Genomic DNA, 19894 nt, shown 5'->3' on the forward strand with positions numbered 1-19894 from the left:
TGCCGGGACATCACGTGACTCCTGTCACTGAAGTCCCTTCAGCCAATCAGGAAGCGCTACTTCCGTGGCGCTCACCTGATTGGCTGTGCGCTGTCTGTGCTGTGACAGCGCATCGCAAAGCCGCTCCATTAGTTTCAATGGTGGGAACTTAGCGGCTAGCCGGGGGGTTACCCGCGGTCAGCCGCTGACCGGCGGGTGACCTCACCGCTAGCCGCTAAGTTCCCACCATTGAATATAATGGACGGGGCTGTGCGATGCGCTGTCACAGCGCACAGCCAATCAGGTGAGCGCAACGAAGTTGCGCTTCCTGATTGGCTTTAGAGTCCTTTGTGTGACAGCTGTCACTGACAGGTCTCATTCGGGGTAAGGGGTCTCATGTGTCAGCATGGGACCCCTTTCAGTCCGGTGGTCCGTGTGTTCGTTTTCTTTTTTTGCCAAGTACGTGGATTTATCTCTGGACCCTGGCTGAGGTGAGTATATTGATGTTTTCTTTTCAGGTATCCGTGGATTCTACATGGAGAAGAGGACCTATGTCGGCGTGTGAACATAGGTAAGTATGTGTGTGTCGGCAGTGTGTAATAAAGTTTTCTCTAACGTCCTAGTGGATGCTGGGGACTCCGAAAGGACCATGGGGAATAGCGGCTCCGCAGGAGACTGGGCACAAAGTAAAAGCTTTAGGACTAGCTGGTGTGCACTGGCTCCTCCCCCTATGACCCTCCTCCAAGCCTCAGTTAAGATTTTGTGCCCGAACGAGAAGGGTGCAATCTAGGTGGCTCTCCTGAGCTGCTTAGAGTAAAAGTTTAAATAGGTTTTTTATTTTCAGTGAGACCTGCTGGCAACAGGCTCACTGCATCGAGGGACTAAGGGGAGAAGAAGCGAACTCACCTGCGTGCAGAGTGGATTGGGCTTCTTAGGCTACTGGACATTAGCTCCAGAGGGACGATCACAGGCCCAGCCATGGATGGGTCCCGGAGCCGCGCCGCCGGCCCCCTTACAGATGCTGAAGCAAGAAGAGGTCCATAAATCGGCGGCAGAAGACTTTCCTGTCTTCATAAGGTAGCGCACAGCACTGCAGCTGTGCGCCATTGCTCTCAGCACACTTCACACTTCGGTCACTGAGGGTGCAGGGCGCTGGGGGGGGGGGTGCCCTGGGAAGCAATGAATTTACCTTATTTGGCAAAAAATACATCACATATAGCTCCTGGGCTATATGGATGTATTTAACCCCTGCCAGTTTTCCAGAAAAAAGCGGGAGAAGAGCCCGCCGTGAAGGGGGCGGGGCCTATCTCCTCAGCACACAGCGCCATTTTTCCCACACAGCTCCGCTGGTAGGAAGGCTCCCAGAATCTCCCCTGCATCCTGCAACTACAGAAACAGGGTAAAAAAGAGAGGGGGGCACTTATTTGGCAAAATAACAGATATAAGCAGCTATAAGGGATAGACACTTATTGTAAGGTTGTCCCTATACATATATAGCGCTCTGGTGTGTGCTGGCAAACTCTCCCTCTGTCTCCCCAAGGGGCTAAGTGGGTCCTGTCCTCTATCAGAGCATTCCCTGTGTGTGTGCTGGGTGTCGGTACGTGTGTGTCGACATGTATGAGGAGGAAAATGATGTGGAGGCGGAGCAATTGCCTATAATGGTGATGTCACCCCCTAGGGAGTCGACACCTGAATGGATGGCCGTAATTAAGGAATTACGTGACAGTGTCGGCACGTTACAGAAAACTGTTGACGACATGAGACAGCCGGCAGCTCAGTTAGTGCCTGTCCAGGTGTCTCAAACACCGTCAGGGGCTATTAAACGCCCGTTACCTCAGTGGGTCGACACGGACCCAGACACAGACACTGACTCCAGTGTCGATGGTGAAGAAACAAACGTATTTTCCAGTAGGGCCACACGTTACATGATCACGGCAATGAAGGAGGTTTTGCACATCTCTGATACTGCAAGTACCACAAAAAGGGGTATTATGTGGGGTGTGAAAAAACTACCCGTAGTTTTTCCTGAATCAGATGAATTGAATGAAGTGTGTGATGAAGCGTGGGTTACCCCCGACAAAAAACTGCTAATTTCTAAAAAATTATTGGCACTATATCCCTTCCCACCAGAGGTTAGGGCTCGTTGGGAAACACCCCCTAGGGTGGATAAGGCGCTCACACGCTTATCAAAACAAGTGGCGTTACCGTCTCCAGAAACGGCCGCCCTTAAGGAGCCAGCAGATAGGAGGCTGGAAAATATCCTTAAAAGTATATACACTCATACTGGTGTTATACTGCGACCAGCAATCGCCTCAGCCTGGATGTGCAGTGCTGGGGTGGCTTGGTCGGATTCCCTGACTGAAAATATTGATACCCTGGACAGGGACAATATATTATTGACTATAGAGCATTTAAAGGATGCATTCCTATATATGCGAGATGCACAGAGAGACATTTGCACTCTGGCATCAAGAGTAAGTGCGATGTCCATTTCTGCCAGAAGAGGATTATGGACGCGACAGTGGTCAGGGGATGCGGATTCCAAACGGCATATGGAAGTATTGCCGTATAAAGGGGAGGAGTTATTTGGGGGCGGTCTATCGGACCTGGTGGCCACGGCAACGGCTGGGAAATCCACCTTTTTACCCCAAGTCACCTCGCAGCAGAAAAAGATACCGTCTTTTCAGGCTCAGTCCTTTCGTCCCCATAAGGGCAAGCGGGCAAAAGGCCACTCATATCTGCCCCGGGGCAGAGGAAGGGGAAAAAGACTGCAACAGACAGCTTCTTCCCACGAACAGAAGCCCTCCCCCGCTTCTGCCAAGTCCTCAGCATGACGCTGGGGCCTTACAAGCGGACTCAGGCACGGTGGGGGCCCGTCTCAAGAATTTCAGCGCGCAGTGGGCTCACTCGCAAGTGGACCCCTGGATCCTGCAGGTAGTATCTCAGGGGTACAAATTGGAATTCGAGACGTCTCCCCCTCGCCGGTTCCTGAAGTCTGTTTTACCAACGTCTACCCCCGACAGGGAGGCGGTATTGGAAGCCATTCACAAGCTGTATTCCCAGCAAGTGATAATCACAACAGGGAAAGGGGTATTACTCCACGCTGTTTGTGGTACCGAAGCCGGACGGCTCGGTGAGACCCATTTTAAATCTGAAAGCCTTGAACACTTACATAAAAAGGTTCAAGTTCAAGATGGAGTCACTCAGAGCAGTGATAGCGAACCTGGAAGAAGGGGACTACATGGTGTCTCTGGACATCAAGGATGCTTACCTCCATGTCCAAATTTGCCCTTCTCACCAAGGGTACCTCAGGTTTGTGGTACAGAACTGTCACTATCAGTTTCAGACGCTGCCGTTTGGATTGTCCACGGCACCCCGGGTCTTTACCAAGGTAATGGCCGAAATGATGATTCTTCTTCGAAGAAAAGGCGTCTTAATTATCCCTTACTTGGACGATCTCCTGATAAGGGCACGGTCCAGAGAACAGTTAGAGGTCGGAGTAGCACTATCTCAAATAGTACTACGACAGCACGGATGGATTCTAAATATTCCAAAATCGCAGCTGATTCCGACGACACGTCTGCTGTTCCTAGGGATGATTCTGGACACAGTACAGAAAAAGGTGTTTCTCCCGGAAGAGAAAGCCAGGGAGTTATCCGACCTAGTCAGGAAACTCCTAAGACCAGGCCAGGTGTCAGTGCATCAGTGCACAAGGGTCCTGGGAAAGATGGTGGCTTCTTACGAAGCGATTCCATTCGGCAGATTCCACGCAAGAACTTTTCAGTTGGATCTGCTAGACAAATGGTCCGGATCGCATCTTCAAATGCATCAGCGGATAACCCTGTCTCCAAGGACAAGGGTGTCTCTCCTGTGGTGGTTACAGAGTGCTCATCTCCTAGAGGGCCGCAGATTCGGCATTCAGGATTGGGTCCTGGTGACCACGGATGCCGGCCTGAGAGGCTGGGGAGCAGTCACACAGGGAAAAGATTTCCAGGGCTTGTGGTCAAGCATGGAAACGTCACTTCACATAAATATCCTGGAACTAAGGGCCATTTACAATGCCCTAAGTCAGGCAAGGCCTCTGCTTCAGGGTCAGCCAGTATTGATCCAGTCGGACAACATCACGGCAGTCGCCCACGTAAACAGACAGGGCGGCACAAGAAGCAGGAGGGCAATGACGGAAGTGGCAAGGATTCTTCGCTGGGCGGAAAATCATGTGATAGCACTGTCAGCAGTGTTCATTCCGGGAGTGGACAACTGGGAAGCAGACTTCCTCAGCAGACACGATCTTCACCCGGGGGAGTGGGGACTTCACCCAGAAGTCTTCCACATGATTGTAAACCGTTGGGAAAAACCAAAGGTGGACATGATGGCGTCTCGCCTCAACAAAAAACTGGACAGATATTGCTCCAGGTCAAGGGACCCTCAGGCAATAGCTGTGGACGCTCTGGTAACACCGTGGGTGTACCGGTCAGTGTATGTGTTCCCTCCTCTTCCTCTCATACCAAAAGTACTGAGAATCATAAGAAGGAGAGGAGTAAAGACTATACTCGTGGCTCCGGATTGGCCAAGAAGGACTTGGTACCCGGAAATTCAAGAGATGCTCACGGAAGACCCGTGGCCTCTACCTCTAAGACAGGACCTGCTCCAGCAGGGACCATGTCTGTTCCAAGACTTACCGCGGCTGCGTTTGACGGCATGGCGGTTGAACGCCGGATCCTGAAGGAACAAGGCATTCCGGATGAAGTCATCCCTACCCTGATCAAAGCCAGGAAGGATGTAACCGTACAACATTATCACCGTATTTGGCGTAAATATGTTGCGTGGTGCGAGGCCAGGAAGGCCCCTACGGAGGAATTTCAACTGGGTCGATTCCTGCATTTCCTGCAAACAGGACTGTCTATGGGCCTCAAATTAGGGTCCATTAAGGTTCAAATTTCGTCCCTGTCGATATTCTTCCAAAAAGAACTAGCTTCTGTTCCTGAAGTTCAGACGTTTGTCAAGGGAGTACTGCATATACAGCCTCCTTTTGTGCCTCCAGTGGCACCTTGGGATCTCAATGTAGTGTTGGGATTCCTAAAATCACATTGGTTTGAACCACTCACCACTGTGGACTTGAAATATCTCACATGGAAAGTGGTAATGCTGTTAGCCCTGGCTTCAGCCAGGCGTGTATCAGAATTGGCGGCTTTATCCTATAAAAGCCCTTACCTAATTTTTCATACGGACAGGGCAGAATTGAGGACTCGTCCTCAATTTCTCCCTAAGGTGGTTTCAGCATTTCACTTAAACCAACCTATTGTGGTGCCTGCGGCTACTAGGGACTTGGAGGATTCCAAGTTGCTGGACGTAGTCAGGGCCCTGAAAATATATGTTTCCAGGACGGCTGGAGTCAGAAAATCTGACTCGCTGTTTATCCTGTATGCACCCAACAAGCTGGGTGCTCCTGCTTCTAAGCAGACGATTGCTCGTTGGATTTGTAGTACAATTCAGCTTGCACATTCTGTGGCAGGCCTGCCACAGCCAAAATCTGTAAAAGCCCATTCCACACGGAAAGTGGGCTCATCTTGGGCGGCTGCCCGAGGGGTCTCGGCTTTACAACTTTGCTGAGCAGCTACTTGGTCAGGGGCAAACACGTTTACTAAATTCTACAAATTTGATACCCTGGCTGAGGAGGACCTGGAGTTCTCTCATTCGGTGCTGCAGAGTCATCCGCACTCTCCCGCCCGTTTGGGAGCTTTGGTATAATCCCCATGGTCCTTTCGGAGTCCCCAGCATCCACTAGGACGTTAGAGAAAATAAGAATTTACTTACCGATAATTCTATTTCTCATAGTCCGTAGTGGATGCTGGGCGCCCATCCCAAGTGCGGATTGTCTGCATTACTTGTACATAGTTATTGTTACAAAAATCGGGTTATTGTTGTTGTGAGCCATCTTTTCAGAGGCTCCTTCTGTTATCATGCTGTTAACTGGGTTCAGATCACAAGTTGTACGGTGTGATTGGTGTGGCTGGTATGAGTCTTACCCGGGATTCAAAATCCTTCCTTATTGTGTACGCTCGTCCGGGCACAGTATCCTAACTGAGGCTTGGAGGAGGGTCATAGGGGGAGGAGCCAGTGCACACCAGCTAGTCCTAAAGCTTTTACTTTGTGCCCAGTCTCCTGCGGAGCCGCTATTCCCCATGGTCCTTTCGGAGTCCCCAGCATCCACTACGGACTATGAGAAATAGAATTATCGGTAAGTAAATTCTTATTTTACTTGTCACGGTGTGTGTGTACTGTTTTTATTTGGGTATTTTTTTTCCAGTAGTACTACAGGTACCAGCGGGCCCGTTTTTTTCCCGCATGCTGGTACTTGTGGTTCTCCAAGTACCAGCTTGCGGGGGAGGCTTGCTGGGACTTGTAGTACTGCTGGAAAAAACAATATTCTTTTCATTATCACAAAAGGCTATCAGCCCCCCCATCCGCAGCCCATTGGATGGGGGGGGACAGCCTCGGGCTTCACCCCTGGCCCTTGGGTGGCTGGGGGGGGGGACCCCTTGCTTGAAGGGGTCCCCACTCCCCCAGGGTACCCCGGCCAGGGGTGACTAGTTGGATATTTAATGCCACGGCCGCAGGGCACGGCATAAAAGTGACCCCCGGCTGTGGCATTATCTGTCCAGCTAGTGGAGCCCGATGCTGGTGTTAAAAATACGGGGGACCCCTACTCTTTTTGTCCCCCGTATTTTTGGCACCAGCACCAGGCGCAGAGCCCGGTGCTGGTTTTAAAAATACGGGGGATCCCCTGTCAATTTTTTCCCCGCATTTTTAGAACCAGGACCAGCTCGAAGAGCCCGAGGCTGGTTATGCTTTGGAGGGGGGACCCCACGCCATTTTTTTTTAGGATTTTACCGTTCCAGCAATAATAAAATAAAAAAAATATTTTAAAAAATATATAAATTATATTTGTGCCTCCAAAAAAAAAAGTACCTAATCCCTTCTAATATAAATAGATATGCTATTCCTAAAAAAAAAAACACCAAAAAAAACATGTTTACATTTTTTTTTATTGTTTTCACCCTCCAAAGTGTGGCGGATTGAAAATGACGAATTTGCTGTCTAAAAGCACTGCTGTCGAATTTCCAAACTTGAATTGAATATGCTTTGGTCGAATTGCAGCACTTGTATCATTGCAGAAAAGTCGAATTTGCAAAAATTCGAATTTCAAAAAGTCGAATTTTGAAAGTCCGTTTTTTTGGTCGGAAAGCACTGATTTGCATAGGCGAATTTTTTTTTTGGCCGAAAATGACCCGAAATTCGACAATTTCGGGAATTCGACCGCAATTGCATATACCCCAATGTATACCTTTTTAGTAATGGCCTAAACACCATAAATGGTCTTGTAGTGAAAATATATACAGCGTCTATTACTCAGATGAATGCAGCAGTGGAAAGAAATTGTTATGTAGATATCACGGGGAAAAAACTTTTTATAACTAAACAAAACAACAACAAAAAATAATGTATACAAAGCTTTAACATACATAAACATTTCCCAGAGATATCTGTTTGTGTGGAGACTCATTTTAAAACACCAGACATTAAGTTGAGGTAACATGAAATACCAGCAAAGTGTAATTTCACGGGACATATCCAAAATTAAGCCCTACTATGTATTGATATCCATCAGTTCCAAAAAGAGCAAAGAACAACGCATAATAAAATTAACAAACCACAAGTGCATCACACATAAATATCAGTTGCACTGGCCTACTGAGTAGGGAGAATCTAACCCAGTGGTTCCCAAACTTTCTTGCGTTATGGCGCCCTAGAGTATCAGAATTTTTTTCACGGCACCCCTAGGACAAAAATTTCTTATTGAGAAATTTAGAAAGAAATATTAAATTAAGTAGATTGTATTTATATGTTATCCTTAGGCTCAGTTGTGTGGTGAGGGACAAGATTTGCTTCTGTTTGTCCCCATATTTTATGACTGACAGCCACCAGCACTAGTTTTGCCTATTTATATTGACCATAAATAATTTTTTTTTAATAAAGTGTTTTTATTCAGTAAAATGAGGAGAAAGGTACAGACACTGCAGACCAGTAGCATAGCACGTCACATCACATATATCAGTCATATCGGAACTTCATTAATAATACAATTCACATCAGCGGATTAATTGCCATGTCTATAAGGAGATGATCGTGCATTTTGATTTTTCTGTCTTTTATGGTCCGCAAGCTCTGCAGCCATTATGTACATCTCTATTAATTTTTTATTAATTTTTGCCCATAAGCTAACCAAAAAAACAGTAACTAATAAACAGAACAAACATACCTAAAAGAGAACAAAAAAAAAAAAAATTAAACGCCTAGCTAGAAGCGTATGAAGGATCGATCATCTGATTCAGCTGCACAATATTCCCATGTATGTTATACGAGCACGCAGGGCTCCAATGTCAACCATTTTAAACGAATATCTTAAGCAGTAAGTTAGTCGTGTGGTATCGCTTCGGTTCGCATTGTAATTAGTTAAGGGACCATTTGGGAATGGGGAGAGTTCAGCCATGGAGACCAGACTCTTTCAAATTTGGCTGAAGCGTTTTGCTTCATATATACATATCTTTCTTTGACTATTGTATCGTTAACCAGGGTCTTAAGCGCAGATATTAAAGGGCCACCTGGGGCCATCCAGAGTCTCGCAATGCAAACCTTAGCCAAGGCACATATATTGCGAGCATAAAGACCCACCGAAACGGGCACAGAAGTAGAGCCCTCCATCCCCAAGATACAAAATTGCGGGGTAAGCAGTCCGCCAGTCACTCCCGTATTCTCCAGGATTGACCTAACTCCCGACCAGAACATCCGCAACCTCGGGCAGTCCCACACCAGATGCCAGAATGTACCCTACTCTACCCCGCACTTAGGGCACATGTCAGTCCCACCAGCCCCAAAAGTAGCCAACCTAGTTGGAGTTATATAAGTTCTATGTAGAATGAAAAGTTGAATTTGCTGATATCTGAGAGACTTGGTAACTGTAGCAGGATATTCCAACGCAAGGGTCCAGTCCTCCTCAGTTATTGGACCCAAATCATCCTCCCACCTTCCACGGAGACGTGTCAGAGGGTCCGCATGGAGTTTAGTTAGGAGATATCCATACGCAAGGGAGACCATTTTAGCCCGACCCAGTGTAGCCACAAAGGTCTTTATGGGAAATGGGAGGATTCGTGGGGGGGACTCAGCAAATTGGGACTGGAGGGCATGTCGGAGCTGAAGATATCTGAAAAAGTAGGAGTTGGGTAAATCAAACTCATCTTTCAGCTGCTGAAAGGATTTGAATACACTATATCTAGGTAGAGCTGGGATATAGAAACCACCGATCCAGGGGCCCAAACCTCCCGTCCCTCAAGTGCGTGTAGTTCAGGAAGCCAGTCAGAGTACCAGAGGGGGGTATCTGGGTCCAGGTCGTCGTACCCCAAGAGAACTCTCAGGGCCCGCCATATCTTTAAGGCCTGGAAAATAATAGGGGGGAGAAATCGAGCCATGTTCCCACTTAGCAGCACCTGCAAGGGAGATAGGTGGGGGAAGTAGCAGCGAATAAATTCACAGTGTAAAGATTCAGCGTTAGAATCTTGCGCCCATATACTAATATGAGTCAGCTGAGCAGCGTAGTAATATATCTGAAAATTAGGCAGTGCCAGGCCGCCGTCGGAACGCTGCCTGGTGAGGGTATTCAACTGTATTCTAGGTCTCCTGTTGGCCCATATCAGTGAGGATAAAACGCTATTCAATTTCCTAAAAAATATTGGAAAGATATAGACCGGGGACTGGAGAATAATGTATAAAAGTTTAGGTAGTATAATCTTTTTTATGAGATTGACCCTGCCAGAGACCGTCAGTGGAAGCCTACACCAAGTCTTGGATTTGCTGATGACCCACTGCAGGGTTGGGTCCAGATTCAAAGGGATATAATCAGAGGGGTCATTAGTTATTTGGATTCCAAGGTATTTAAATTGTGTTGTCCAACATAGTGGCAGGGAGACTTTGGGAACAGTAGGAGGGGAGCCCATGACCGGCATAATGTATGATTTGGACCAGTTAATTCTAAGGCCCGAATGGGCTCCAAAGCTCTCTATCACCTGCAGCAAAATGGGCATTGACTTGGTGTAGTCTTGCAAGAACAGCAACATGTCGTCTGTGTAAAGAGCTATTCTATCTTCCCGTGAGCCTGTACATATTCCTGTAATATCTGGATGCGATCTTACCAAACATGCCAAGGGCTCGATGGCCAAGGCGAACAGCGTGGGGGAGAGGGGGCAGCCCTGTCTAGTACCTCGGGAAAGTTGAAAGGGCTGGGATACATAGCCATTCACCAAGATCCTGGCACTCGGATGTTGGTACAGTAATTAAGTCCATCTAATAAAGTTGGGCCCGAAGCCCATACGTGCCATCACCTCCCATAGATAAGCCCATTCAATGCTGTCGAAAGCTTTGGCTGCGTCTAACGAGACCACAGCCGAGTCAGAAGGGGAGTCATGTGGGAGTTGCAAAATGGTATTTAGTCTACGCAGGTTAATAGATGTGGACTTCCCTGGCATGAAGCCAGTCTGGTCCGAGTGAACGAGGGAGGTGATTACTGTGTTAAGCCGTACTGCCAATATCTTTGCCAGGATCTTAGCGTCATTGGGAATCAGGGAGATCGGCCTATAGGAGTCTGGAGACCTAGGGTCCTTATCGGGTTTTGGAATCACTATTATAATTGCCTCTGACATAGAGAGGGGGAGCTCGTTACTGGCAAATATATCCAAGTATAGGGCATGAAGTCTGGGCCCAAAAAAATCAATATGATTCTTGTAGACCTCAGAGGGAATCCCATCAGACCCCGGGGCCTTGCCACTAGGGGACATGCCAATGGCCGCAGTCACCTCCTCGAGCGTCAAGGGCGCCTCCAGCTGTTCACAGGCCCCAGAGGAAAGTGCGGGCAGCTCAATACCCCCCAGGTAATTTGATAGGTCTAGAGTAGAGCACGTCAATTGTGAGCTATATATCTCAGAGTAATAGGATCTGAATAATTGCGCAATGTCTGGCGTGGTGTCAACAATGGAGCCATCCCCACCATACATCCGGGCAATCGTAGACCCAGGACGATCATAGTGTATCAGGCGAGCCAGGAGTCCCCCCGTCCTATCAGCCTGCATATAAATATTAGTGGCTTTAAAAAGGAGGGAGCGTGAGTTTCTATCGGACAGGTGAGCCATCCAAGCCGACTGAGCCGCCAACCAGCGTACCTTCGTCGCTGGGGCACCATCTAGCAAATATTGGGACTCTAGTTCCCTAGCATCTCCCTCAAGGACCCGTTCTCTCTCCCTTGAGGACATTTTATGAGCCGCTATGCGTCCAATATAGGTACCTCTCAAAAACGCCTTAAATGAATCCCAAACTATCGTACCTGGGGCTGACCCTACGTTATCATTAAAATATCCCCCCCACTGAGTCTCCAGGTCACTACAGTCACCCAGTTGGGACAACCAAGAGGGGTGCAGCTTCCAGTAAGAGTGCCCCCTCTGACCCCCCACAGCAATGGTCATCAACATAGGGGAGTGATCAGAGACCCCTCGAGCCTCATAGTGGATGTCAATGATCCCAGGGACAAGGGCAGAGGACACCAAAATCAGGTCAATCCTGGAGAAGGAGCCATGAGTACTGGAAAAACAGGAGAACTGACGGACCGCAGGGTGACGGAGTCTCCACGGATCCACCCACTGCAAACTATCTAAGAAGTCAGCAAATTTGGTAGGGCCACCACCCGCCAGCGCAACATTCGGGGAGTGCCATCGGTCCAAGGATAAATCTAGGACATTGTTGAAATCACCCAAGCATATCACAGGGGTGGTAGGAGATGGAGCAACAAAAGAGGCAGCCTGCTGCAGTACGGCATATGAAAAAGGAGGGGGATCGTACACCGCTAGAATATAATAGGGCTGGGAACTCCGTTTACATTCCATAAATACAAATCTTCCATACGGGTCAGTTTTGATCGATAACAATTCAAATTGCACTGATTTTTTAATCAGAATCGAGACACCCCTAGAGAAGGAAGAATGAGAGGCATGGTAAGCCCATCCCACCCAGGCCCGTCGTAATGATAATAACCTATTCCCCTCTAAGTGGGTCTCACTGAGACATGCAACGTCCGGGTCATATTTTTTAATCATATTTAAAACCAAAGAGCGTTTGATTTTGTTATTCAGACCCCGGACATTCCATGCCAAAAATTTCAGGTTAATCATGACCCCATACCGACTCTATGTGTCTCCCGGATAGACATGTCCCTAAAATATAACTGAGAATCAACATTAGCAACACCAACATCCCTTGACGTATGTAAGCCCTGCGTAATAAGCCACAGCGTCTGAATCATTAAACATCCTTGTATCAAAAAGAACTTAGGTAAGAAAAATAACAAACTAAAGAAAGAAAACCAAAACCAACAGCGAAGGGAGCCGCAACCGGCAGCCTCCCAATTATCCCTCCCCTCCCCGTACACCTCCCCGAACTTCGGCATACTTTTTTCCCCCAAACCAGCAACCTACACTTCCAAGTGCTAGGAAAGGCCTAGATTCCCAACTAAACCTCTAACCCTTCTCTAGTCAACACCACTTGGAGTTAAAAGTCTTGAGCCACCAATGCAAAGGAGGGGGGCTCCCTGATCCATGATCATTCCCTCCGGTAGATCAGGCCTCAGCTTCCGCATCTCAGGAGGTCAGTCCGGATCTAGCTGCCGAGCACCCGGTGCAAATCTGTCCAGCCATTGTGCCGCTTCTCTGGGGGTATTAAAAAACTTGGTCTCCCCATCCGCCACAACTCTGAGCCTTGAAGGAAACAGCATGGAATAGGAGATGTTAAGGTCTCGCAGACGCCGTTTTATGGGCATAAACTGGGCTCGGTCCTTCTGGACGTCTGCGGCAAAATCCGGGAAGGCCGACACCTTAACTCCATTACGTACCAACAGGCCCTTCGTACGCCCTAGGCGGAGAACTGAGTCCCGGTCTTTGTAATGTAGGAATTTGGCGATGAAGGTGCGAGGAGGGGCACCAGGAGGTAGCGGCCGAGAAGGTATTCTATGTGCACGCTCCACCGTAAATTGGGCAGTAAAGGACTCAGCCCCATACATCTCCTTAAGCCAAGATTCGAGAAAGTCCTCTGGCTGCGAGCCCTCTTCTCTTTCAGGCAGGCCTACAAAACGTACATTGTTCCTGCGCAGCCGTCCTTCCATATCTAAGAGCTTGGTCTGAAGGGAGGAAACCTGCTGGGTCACCGTAGATACGGATTGTTTCAGGGGGCCACACATCTTCCAGGTTGGAGACCCGTGTCTCCGCCTCACCCACTCTTTCACGAATACGCTGAACATCTTGTCTGAGTAAGGAGAGGTCGCACTGCACCTTTTCCATCTTATCGGAGAGACGCTGTTCACTGCCAGGTATAGCCTCCAGCACCTGCTGAATAGACGGCGCCTCTGCCATCTCTGGGGTACCGGCCGCGGACACAGAGGGGGGGTCCGAGTGGGTTGGAGAGGCTCCCTGGGAAGGAGCCAATGACACCTTGGGATTGGATTGCCTGGCATATCTTTCTAGTTTGGCCGCGGCCGCACTCTGGCCGCCCTTAACCATATCGTGCAGGAGCAGTCACACCTACCCCAGGGCAGGGTTTTTAGGATAGAGTGTAGGTAGATGGCGGCAGCAGCAAGGACGTACACAATCAGTGGCGGGAAGCACCCGTGCCTGGTCCTTATGTCCGAATATCAATGGGTAGAAAATGCAGACTTGTGTAGCAGCAGCAGCAATAATATGGACAGAAGTATTGTAGAGGGAGTAGTCCCAGAAGGCAGGGGTAGGATATTGGTGTGTAGCACACTGTTGAATATTAGTGCAGTACAGCAGCGTAGCCAGATCCTATCTATATGCAGCCTCTCTGTGGTAGAATGGGAGAGCTGCGCAGCGTGAACACCTGACGGTGCCTCCAACACTATGCTGAGGTAATATAGATGTTATAGATAGTGTGAGGTTGATATTGGGTGAGATCAGCAGACAATAGGGTCTCAGAGTTCATAAAACAGAGTGCAAGTCCCTGGAGAGTCTCATCAGGCAGCCCCTGATATGTGTAGGCATGGGCAGCAGCCTCTGTGATCCCCTCCGAAAATGGCCGCAGTGTCTCTTCCCCTTCCCCAGGAGTACCTGCCAAACGTCCTAACTTCAGGGTCCCTGGTCCCAGCTCACGAGGCAGAGGAGAGGCTGTCTCTCCCCCACAGTCTTTCGGCGGCGTCTGGCGTCAGCAGCAGCCCGCCGCACGAGCTCCGGGCGTCCCGCGGCCAAGGCCGCCAAAATAGAGGCCGGGGATCCGGAGGAGTTGTAGGCCGCAGGGCCGGGCGGCGGTGATTGGCGCCTCTACGGGACCCGGAGACCACGGACAGACACACCCGTCGGTGCCCAGCAGCACAGGGTGAGCACTTCAGCCGGGCAGAGCACCAGGGGGAGTCAGGATATATTCAGGAGTTTAGGTAGCCGGGGAGCTCCCGAGACTTGCTGCCTACTCCTCAGCCGCCGTGGCCACGCCCCTCGACCATAAATAATTTGAATTGGTACTGGACCACCAAACCACGGCACCCCTGCAAGTGTCCCGAGGCACCCCTGGGAGCCACGGCACACAGTTTGGGAACCACTGATCTAACCATTTACCCCATATACTAAAATACTTTTTCTGGACAGATATACAGCGTGAATTTTATAGTTGTTTGTACCCAAAAATTATATAAATATAATAAATGTAAATCTCTTTCAAAATGTACTTTAAAAACTGATGGTGCTTTTTAAATTCGGTAGATACTCACACTCCATAATTGGATTAGAATATAATACAAATGTTGAGTCTCGGTATGAAGCGAGCAATTTCATGAACGACTGAACGATATGCGTAAATCGTTTATATCATCTTTCTGGACTGGTCCAAATAACCTAGAACAACACTCTAAAAAGGCCCAATCTAGGTGGTCTTGGCAGATATGCATGGTTGGACCTGGTTTAGTACTATGATGAGAGATCACCTGGTTATACCAGGTGCTGTAGGTAGAACGTTATGCTTCCAAAGTGGTAGTACTAAGGGGCTAATTCAGATCAGCCACCCTGACATGCGGGGGGATGCCCAGCACAGGGCTAGTCCATCCCGCATGTCTGGCCCTCCCCCACCACACGGGTGCGATAGCATCGCACAGCAGAGATCAGTTCTGAATATGCCGCTAAGAGCGGTCTAAAAACAATGAAGAAGACACAATCTCCTATTCATGCAACGACTGTTAGGGTTCAGTCAGACAATGCTGCAGTAAGTAGCATGCATACAATACATTAGGGAAAGACGAGATCCCGGACGGTGAGTGATTCTGTTTAGGTTCTTTTCCTAAGCAGAGGTTATGGTCCAGCAATATTTGCCATCTTTATTCTAGGATAGAAAATGGGAGTAAAACTGCCCAGTCACCAGTACTTTCTTCCAGAGGACTTTTGTCTGCCACCAGAAGCGTCAGACTTAGACTTAATTGTCGTTAGAATTGGTAGGGTAACGCAGGGAATCTCTAATAACTGCACGCCACACTGTACACGGTCTTAGAAGCTTCAGCAGAGCTATATTTAGTGGCGCCTTGGTCTACAACAAGACGACAAAGTACAAAACCAGGGATCCATTAGTCTTCTGATACATGGTTTAGAATTTCGGCTGGTACATTTTCACCAATTTCTTCCTTGTTCTTAGGAGATATATAGTAGATCAGGCTTTTTCAACCAATGTGCCGTGGCACACTAGTGTGCCGCGACCAGTTGCAAGGTGTGCCGCGGAGGCAGAGCCGCTTCCTGCACCTTCAGAGTGAACTGTTGGCCCGGGCTCTTCTTAGAGGATCAGTCGTGCTCTGGCCGTGACCTATGCCTTGAAGATGCGGCAGTGTGATATTATAGGTCACGGCAACCATGTCTCACCACCCAGCCAGCCCACCCGCCTGCATACACATCTTCCAGTTCCCGCCTGCATCCACAGCTTTCCTTGCCCACCCACATCCACACCTGCCTGACTGCCCCCTGCTCAGTATTCGCAGCACTCCACTATGAACAACCCCCGCCACTGAGGGACAGGGAGGAGGACAGCTGACTGGTAGGGGCTAATATTTGTTAGTTTATTTTTCCTGTGGGGAGCAATAGGATTTATGTGGGGAGAAATGTGATTGCTTTATGTGTGAGCAACATGATTTATGTGTGGAGCAATGGGATTGATTTATGTAGGGAGCAACATGATTTATGTGGGGAGCAATGTGATTGGCCTACACAGAAAAAAATTGCATGTGTGGATTTTTTTTTTACTGTGAGGGCCAATGGGAGTTGTTGTTTTTCTGTGGGGAACTGATGGTGTACCTTGGCAATTTTAAAATATTGTTCCGTGTGCCGCGAGTAAAAAAAGGTTGAAAATCACTGTAGTAGATGGTAGTCCAGTCATTTTGGTGGCACCAGACTGACAAACGAGAGTTTGGTACCTGGAGGTACTACACATGGCAGGTTGTCCATGGAGTGGGCTTCCATTTTACCAGGACTGGTTCGTTGCAGGGGCCAATTGCCAGGACATCTATCGGTTACATTTATGGTGTGGTTCTTGAAGCTTGGATCTTAGAAGAAGTAGGTTTCTCATATCCCTTAGTTCAGATTATGAGTAAACCAGAAATTAGGCGTCTTCAGACCATTATTTTAGGGGTCAAGTTCAATTCAGTGCAATATTAATAACGCCAGGAAGCAGGTCCCGGAGCTATTTAAATAAACGTGCTGTTATGGCCGAACAGAGGATTTTTTCACGCACTCTTGGGGTGCGAGCAGAAATCGTACTAAACTACTGTTGCGATGCTGTCCCCTGCCTTTAGCGTGGTGGAAACCGCATTGCGTCAGGCACTTAAGTCGGAGAAAGCCCATTCTCGCTAATCACCCGGTTTAAGGCACGAGGACTGGCATTCTCCGACCTAACAGCACGGTCAGTTGAATAGCTCAGAGACCACCTTCCCGGTGCTATTCTTATCACGCTGAATTGAATGAATCTGGATGGGTTCTATTACATGGTGTAATAAGGAAAGGGTTTTCTTTCTCCTCCTTTTCTATGCTATTCTTTCTTTTTTCCTAAGGCGGTGGTTCCCAAACCTGGACTTGATAGGGTGTTTGAGGACCGATAAATATGAGTCCTTTGCTTTTATACAACCACCTTTTTAAAACATTGCACCTCATGGTGTGTGTGTGTGTGTGTGTGTGTGTGTGTGTGTGTATATAATGGGGTCAATTTACTAAGGTGGGACATTTTTAGAACTGGTGATGTTGCCCATAGCAACCAATCAGATTCTATCTAATCTAGAAGCGACTAGATAAATATTAAGTAGAAACTTTTTGCTATGAGCAACATCACCAGTTCTAAAAAAAAACCTCCCACCTTGCTAAATTTACCTCAGTGTGTCAGCACTTCAGTTATCACCCTCTGAACTTATTGTGGGAAGTGAACTTTTAGTGGATAACTTGAATACAAGATGCCAGAATTAGGACCTTATCTTGGAGAGGTCTATTGTAAGGGCACGTGGATAGTGTTGTATACTACCGGTTCTGGCCAAAACTGGTACCTTTTTTTTTTTTTTTTTTCTTCCCCCCCCCCCCCCCCCCCTTATTAATCAGGAAACTTTATTAACTGTAGCTTGATCAGTGTCCCTGTTAGACATGGTACCATAAGTATATATCTGGAGGTGTCAACCAGTAGAAGACTGAAGATAGATATTTGGCCAGCTTCCAGGCGGACTACAGCCAGGTGGATGAGGACCACAATTCAGCAGACATATGATGCGGCTGAATGATCTATCTCAGCTAGGATCTCCGCTCATTCCATTCGTTTGGTTGGTCCCACAGCAATAGTTATGCAGAGCAGTTACAAGGACCTCTGTTCATACATTCACTGGGTTCTATACATTCCTGATTTATGTCCAGGGATATTCCTGGTACTGAAAGTCTAGGGTTTAGCTATGGCTGAACATACCCTCCCCTAGGATGGCTAAAAAGATAACCATTTATTAACCGTGATTAAAAAATAATTGTCTTAGTAGCTCGTTGCACATTCTCTTTTTTTTTTTTTTCTTTTCTTTTTTTTTTTTCTCAGGCCTTCAGGAAAAAGCAGCCAAAGGCACAATGCAGAGATACCGGCAGACGCAGAACATCTGTGAGCAGTGCCTGAACGCTGCCAGTCAGCTCCACACATGCAAAGAACCTGAGGTACCTGCAGTCTGCACATTTCTCCACCTACCCAACTGCAGTCCTGCCCCTCTCCTCCCTAACACTGCTGTCCTCCCTTTCAGCTGAAGAAGATCAAGGCCGAACTTCAAAAAGCCGTAATTATCCCAGTCAGCCAAATCTCGTCCAAAGCAGGTGAGTTCAGGGGTGTCATTAATTACTTTCATTCCTCTGCTTTCACAAGTTGTCACTTTAGATCTCTCCTATAGATGATCTGCTGGTAACACATTGCCTTCCTGTCACTTCCAATAGGTTCTCTGTTGAGAGAAATATTTGACAAAATCAATAACTTGCTGCTGGGAAAGCCGGTTCTGTCTGGGGGCCGACAGGTTGCTGTGTCTCTGCATTCCCAGGGGCTGGACTTTGTGTGTTACAAGCTGGCTGAAAGGTTTGTGGTGAGTTATCCCCTGACCAGGAAGTAGGTTGACACTAAACGGAATCCACAGATGGTGGGAACGTCCCATCCAAGAATAGATCCGCTCAAAGCCTAAATTTATGTCCTTCGAGGATTCTAAAAAAAAAATTGGGGTAATATGTGGGGAACTGTAGAAAAGTACTGCATTTGTTTTTCCTGAAAGTCTATTACTCTATGCATGTAGTGTTTTTATATGGAGATTCTTCAATGCTGGTGCATTTTGGAGCTTGTGCCAAACAACCTCTCTGAGCTCTTCCCATCCTGATGTACAGATGATGCCTTGCTCGTCTTTGCTGCGATGCAGGATGCTGCAACACTGCTTGCTGCACAGCATGTTGGCCTGCGACTATTTGCAGCCGGTGGTTATTCCATTACTTCCTAATGGAATTAATTGAGCGATCGTCAGCTGCGAATAGTCACAGCCTGGCACGCCCTTCGGCATGCTGCATCCGGTGGGGGTCCCTACCCCATTCTCTTTAATGATTGCTCTGAGATCGAACAGTATTGTCTACCAATAAGTTGTGCAGGGAAGTCTATAGGATGGCGACTGTTACTGGTTGTCTTGCAGAGCCCATCACGCTTTTGCAAGCTTTCCGATTACTGACAACTCTGATGTTCGCCTGCAGCCAAGTTTTTAAATGCGCCCAAGACGCTATGTGGGAAGACTGGATTGCCCCAAATTGAGGTCATAGGCAAGAATTCAGAAGATAGTTGATATTGAGATCTACAGAAGTCTGAATAGATCATTAAAAGTTTTGAAGATGGTAGAATACTAAACGAAGGCTGCCTCCTGGGTGTAGGCAATATGCCAAAGGGACACGTGAAGCTTAAAATAAAGACAACTAGGTTCAAGATTAAGATATACTATAGAAGGATAGGGGAGCAGCCACTATTGGCTGTGAGACTAGATAATACATTTTCAGATCAGCAAACGCCTGACTACGTCTGTTTCATGGCTTCTTGGGTATAGAGAGAAAGAGAGGTTTGACGCACCCGGGCACATATCTGGCTAATGTACAAGCTCACCAGCAGAGCTGTAGTCCCTTTTGGGAACAAGTCCTTCAATCACACTGTACACCTGTAATACCTTATTTCTCTAACGTCCTAGTGGATGCTGGGGACTCCGTAAGGACCATGGGGAATAGACGGGTTCCGCAGGAGACTGGGCACTCTAAGA

At 47.9% G+C, this 19894-nt stretch overlaps 1 protein-coding gene across 1 annotated transcript in view; it reads left to right on the top strand.

Moving 5' to 3' along the window:
• GLE1 (GLE1 RNA export mediator) overlaps positions 1–19894 on the top strand; it is a 105514-nt gene that overhangs the window by 67014 nt on the left and 18606 nt on the right. Inside the window, exons 8-10 of the mRNA XM_063936515.1 lie at positions 18172–18284; positions 18368–18437; positions 18555–18697. Of these exons, the coding sequence (XP_063792585.1) occupies positions 18172–18284; positions 18368–18437; positions 18555–18697 (326 nt within the window). The remainder of the gene's footprint in view (positions 1–18171; positions 18285–18367; positions 18438–18554; positions 18698–19894) is intronic.

This window comes from Pseudophryne corroboree, chromosome 8, assembly GCF_028390025.1.
Source record: "Pseudophryne corroboree isolate aPseCor3 chromosome 8, aPseCor3.hap2, whole genome shotgun sequence".
Taxonomy (NCBI): Eukaryota; Metazoa; Chordata; class Amphibia; order Anura; family Myobatrachidae; genus Pseudophryne; species Pseudophryne corroboree.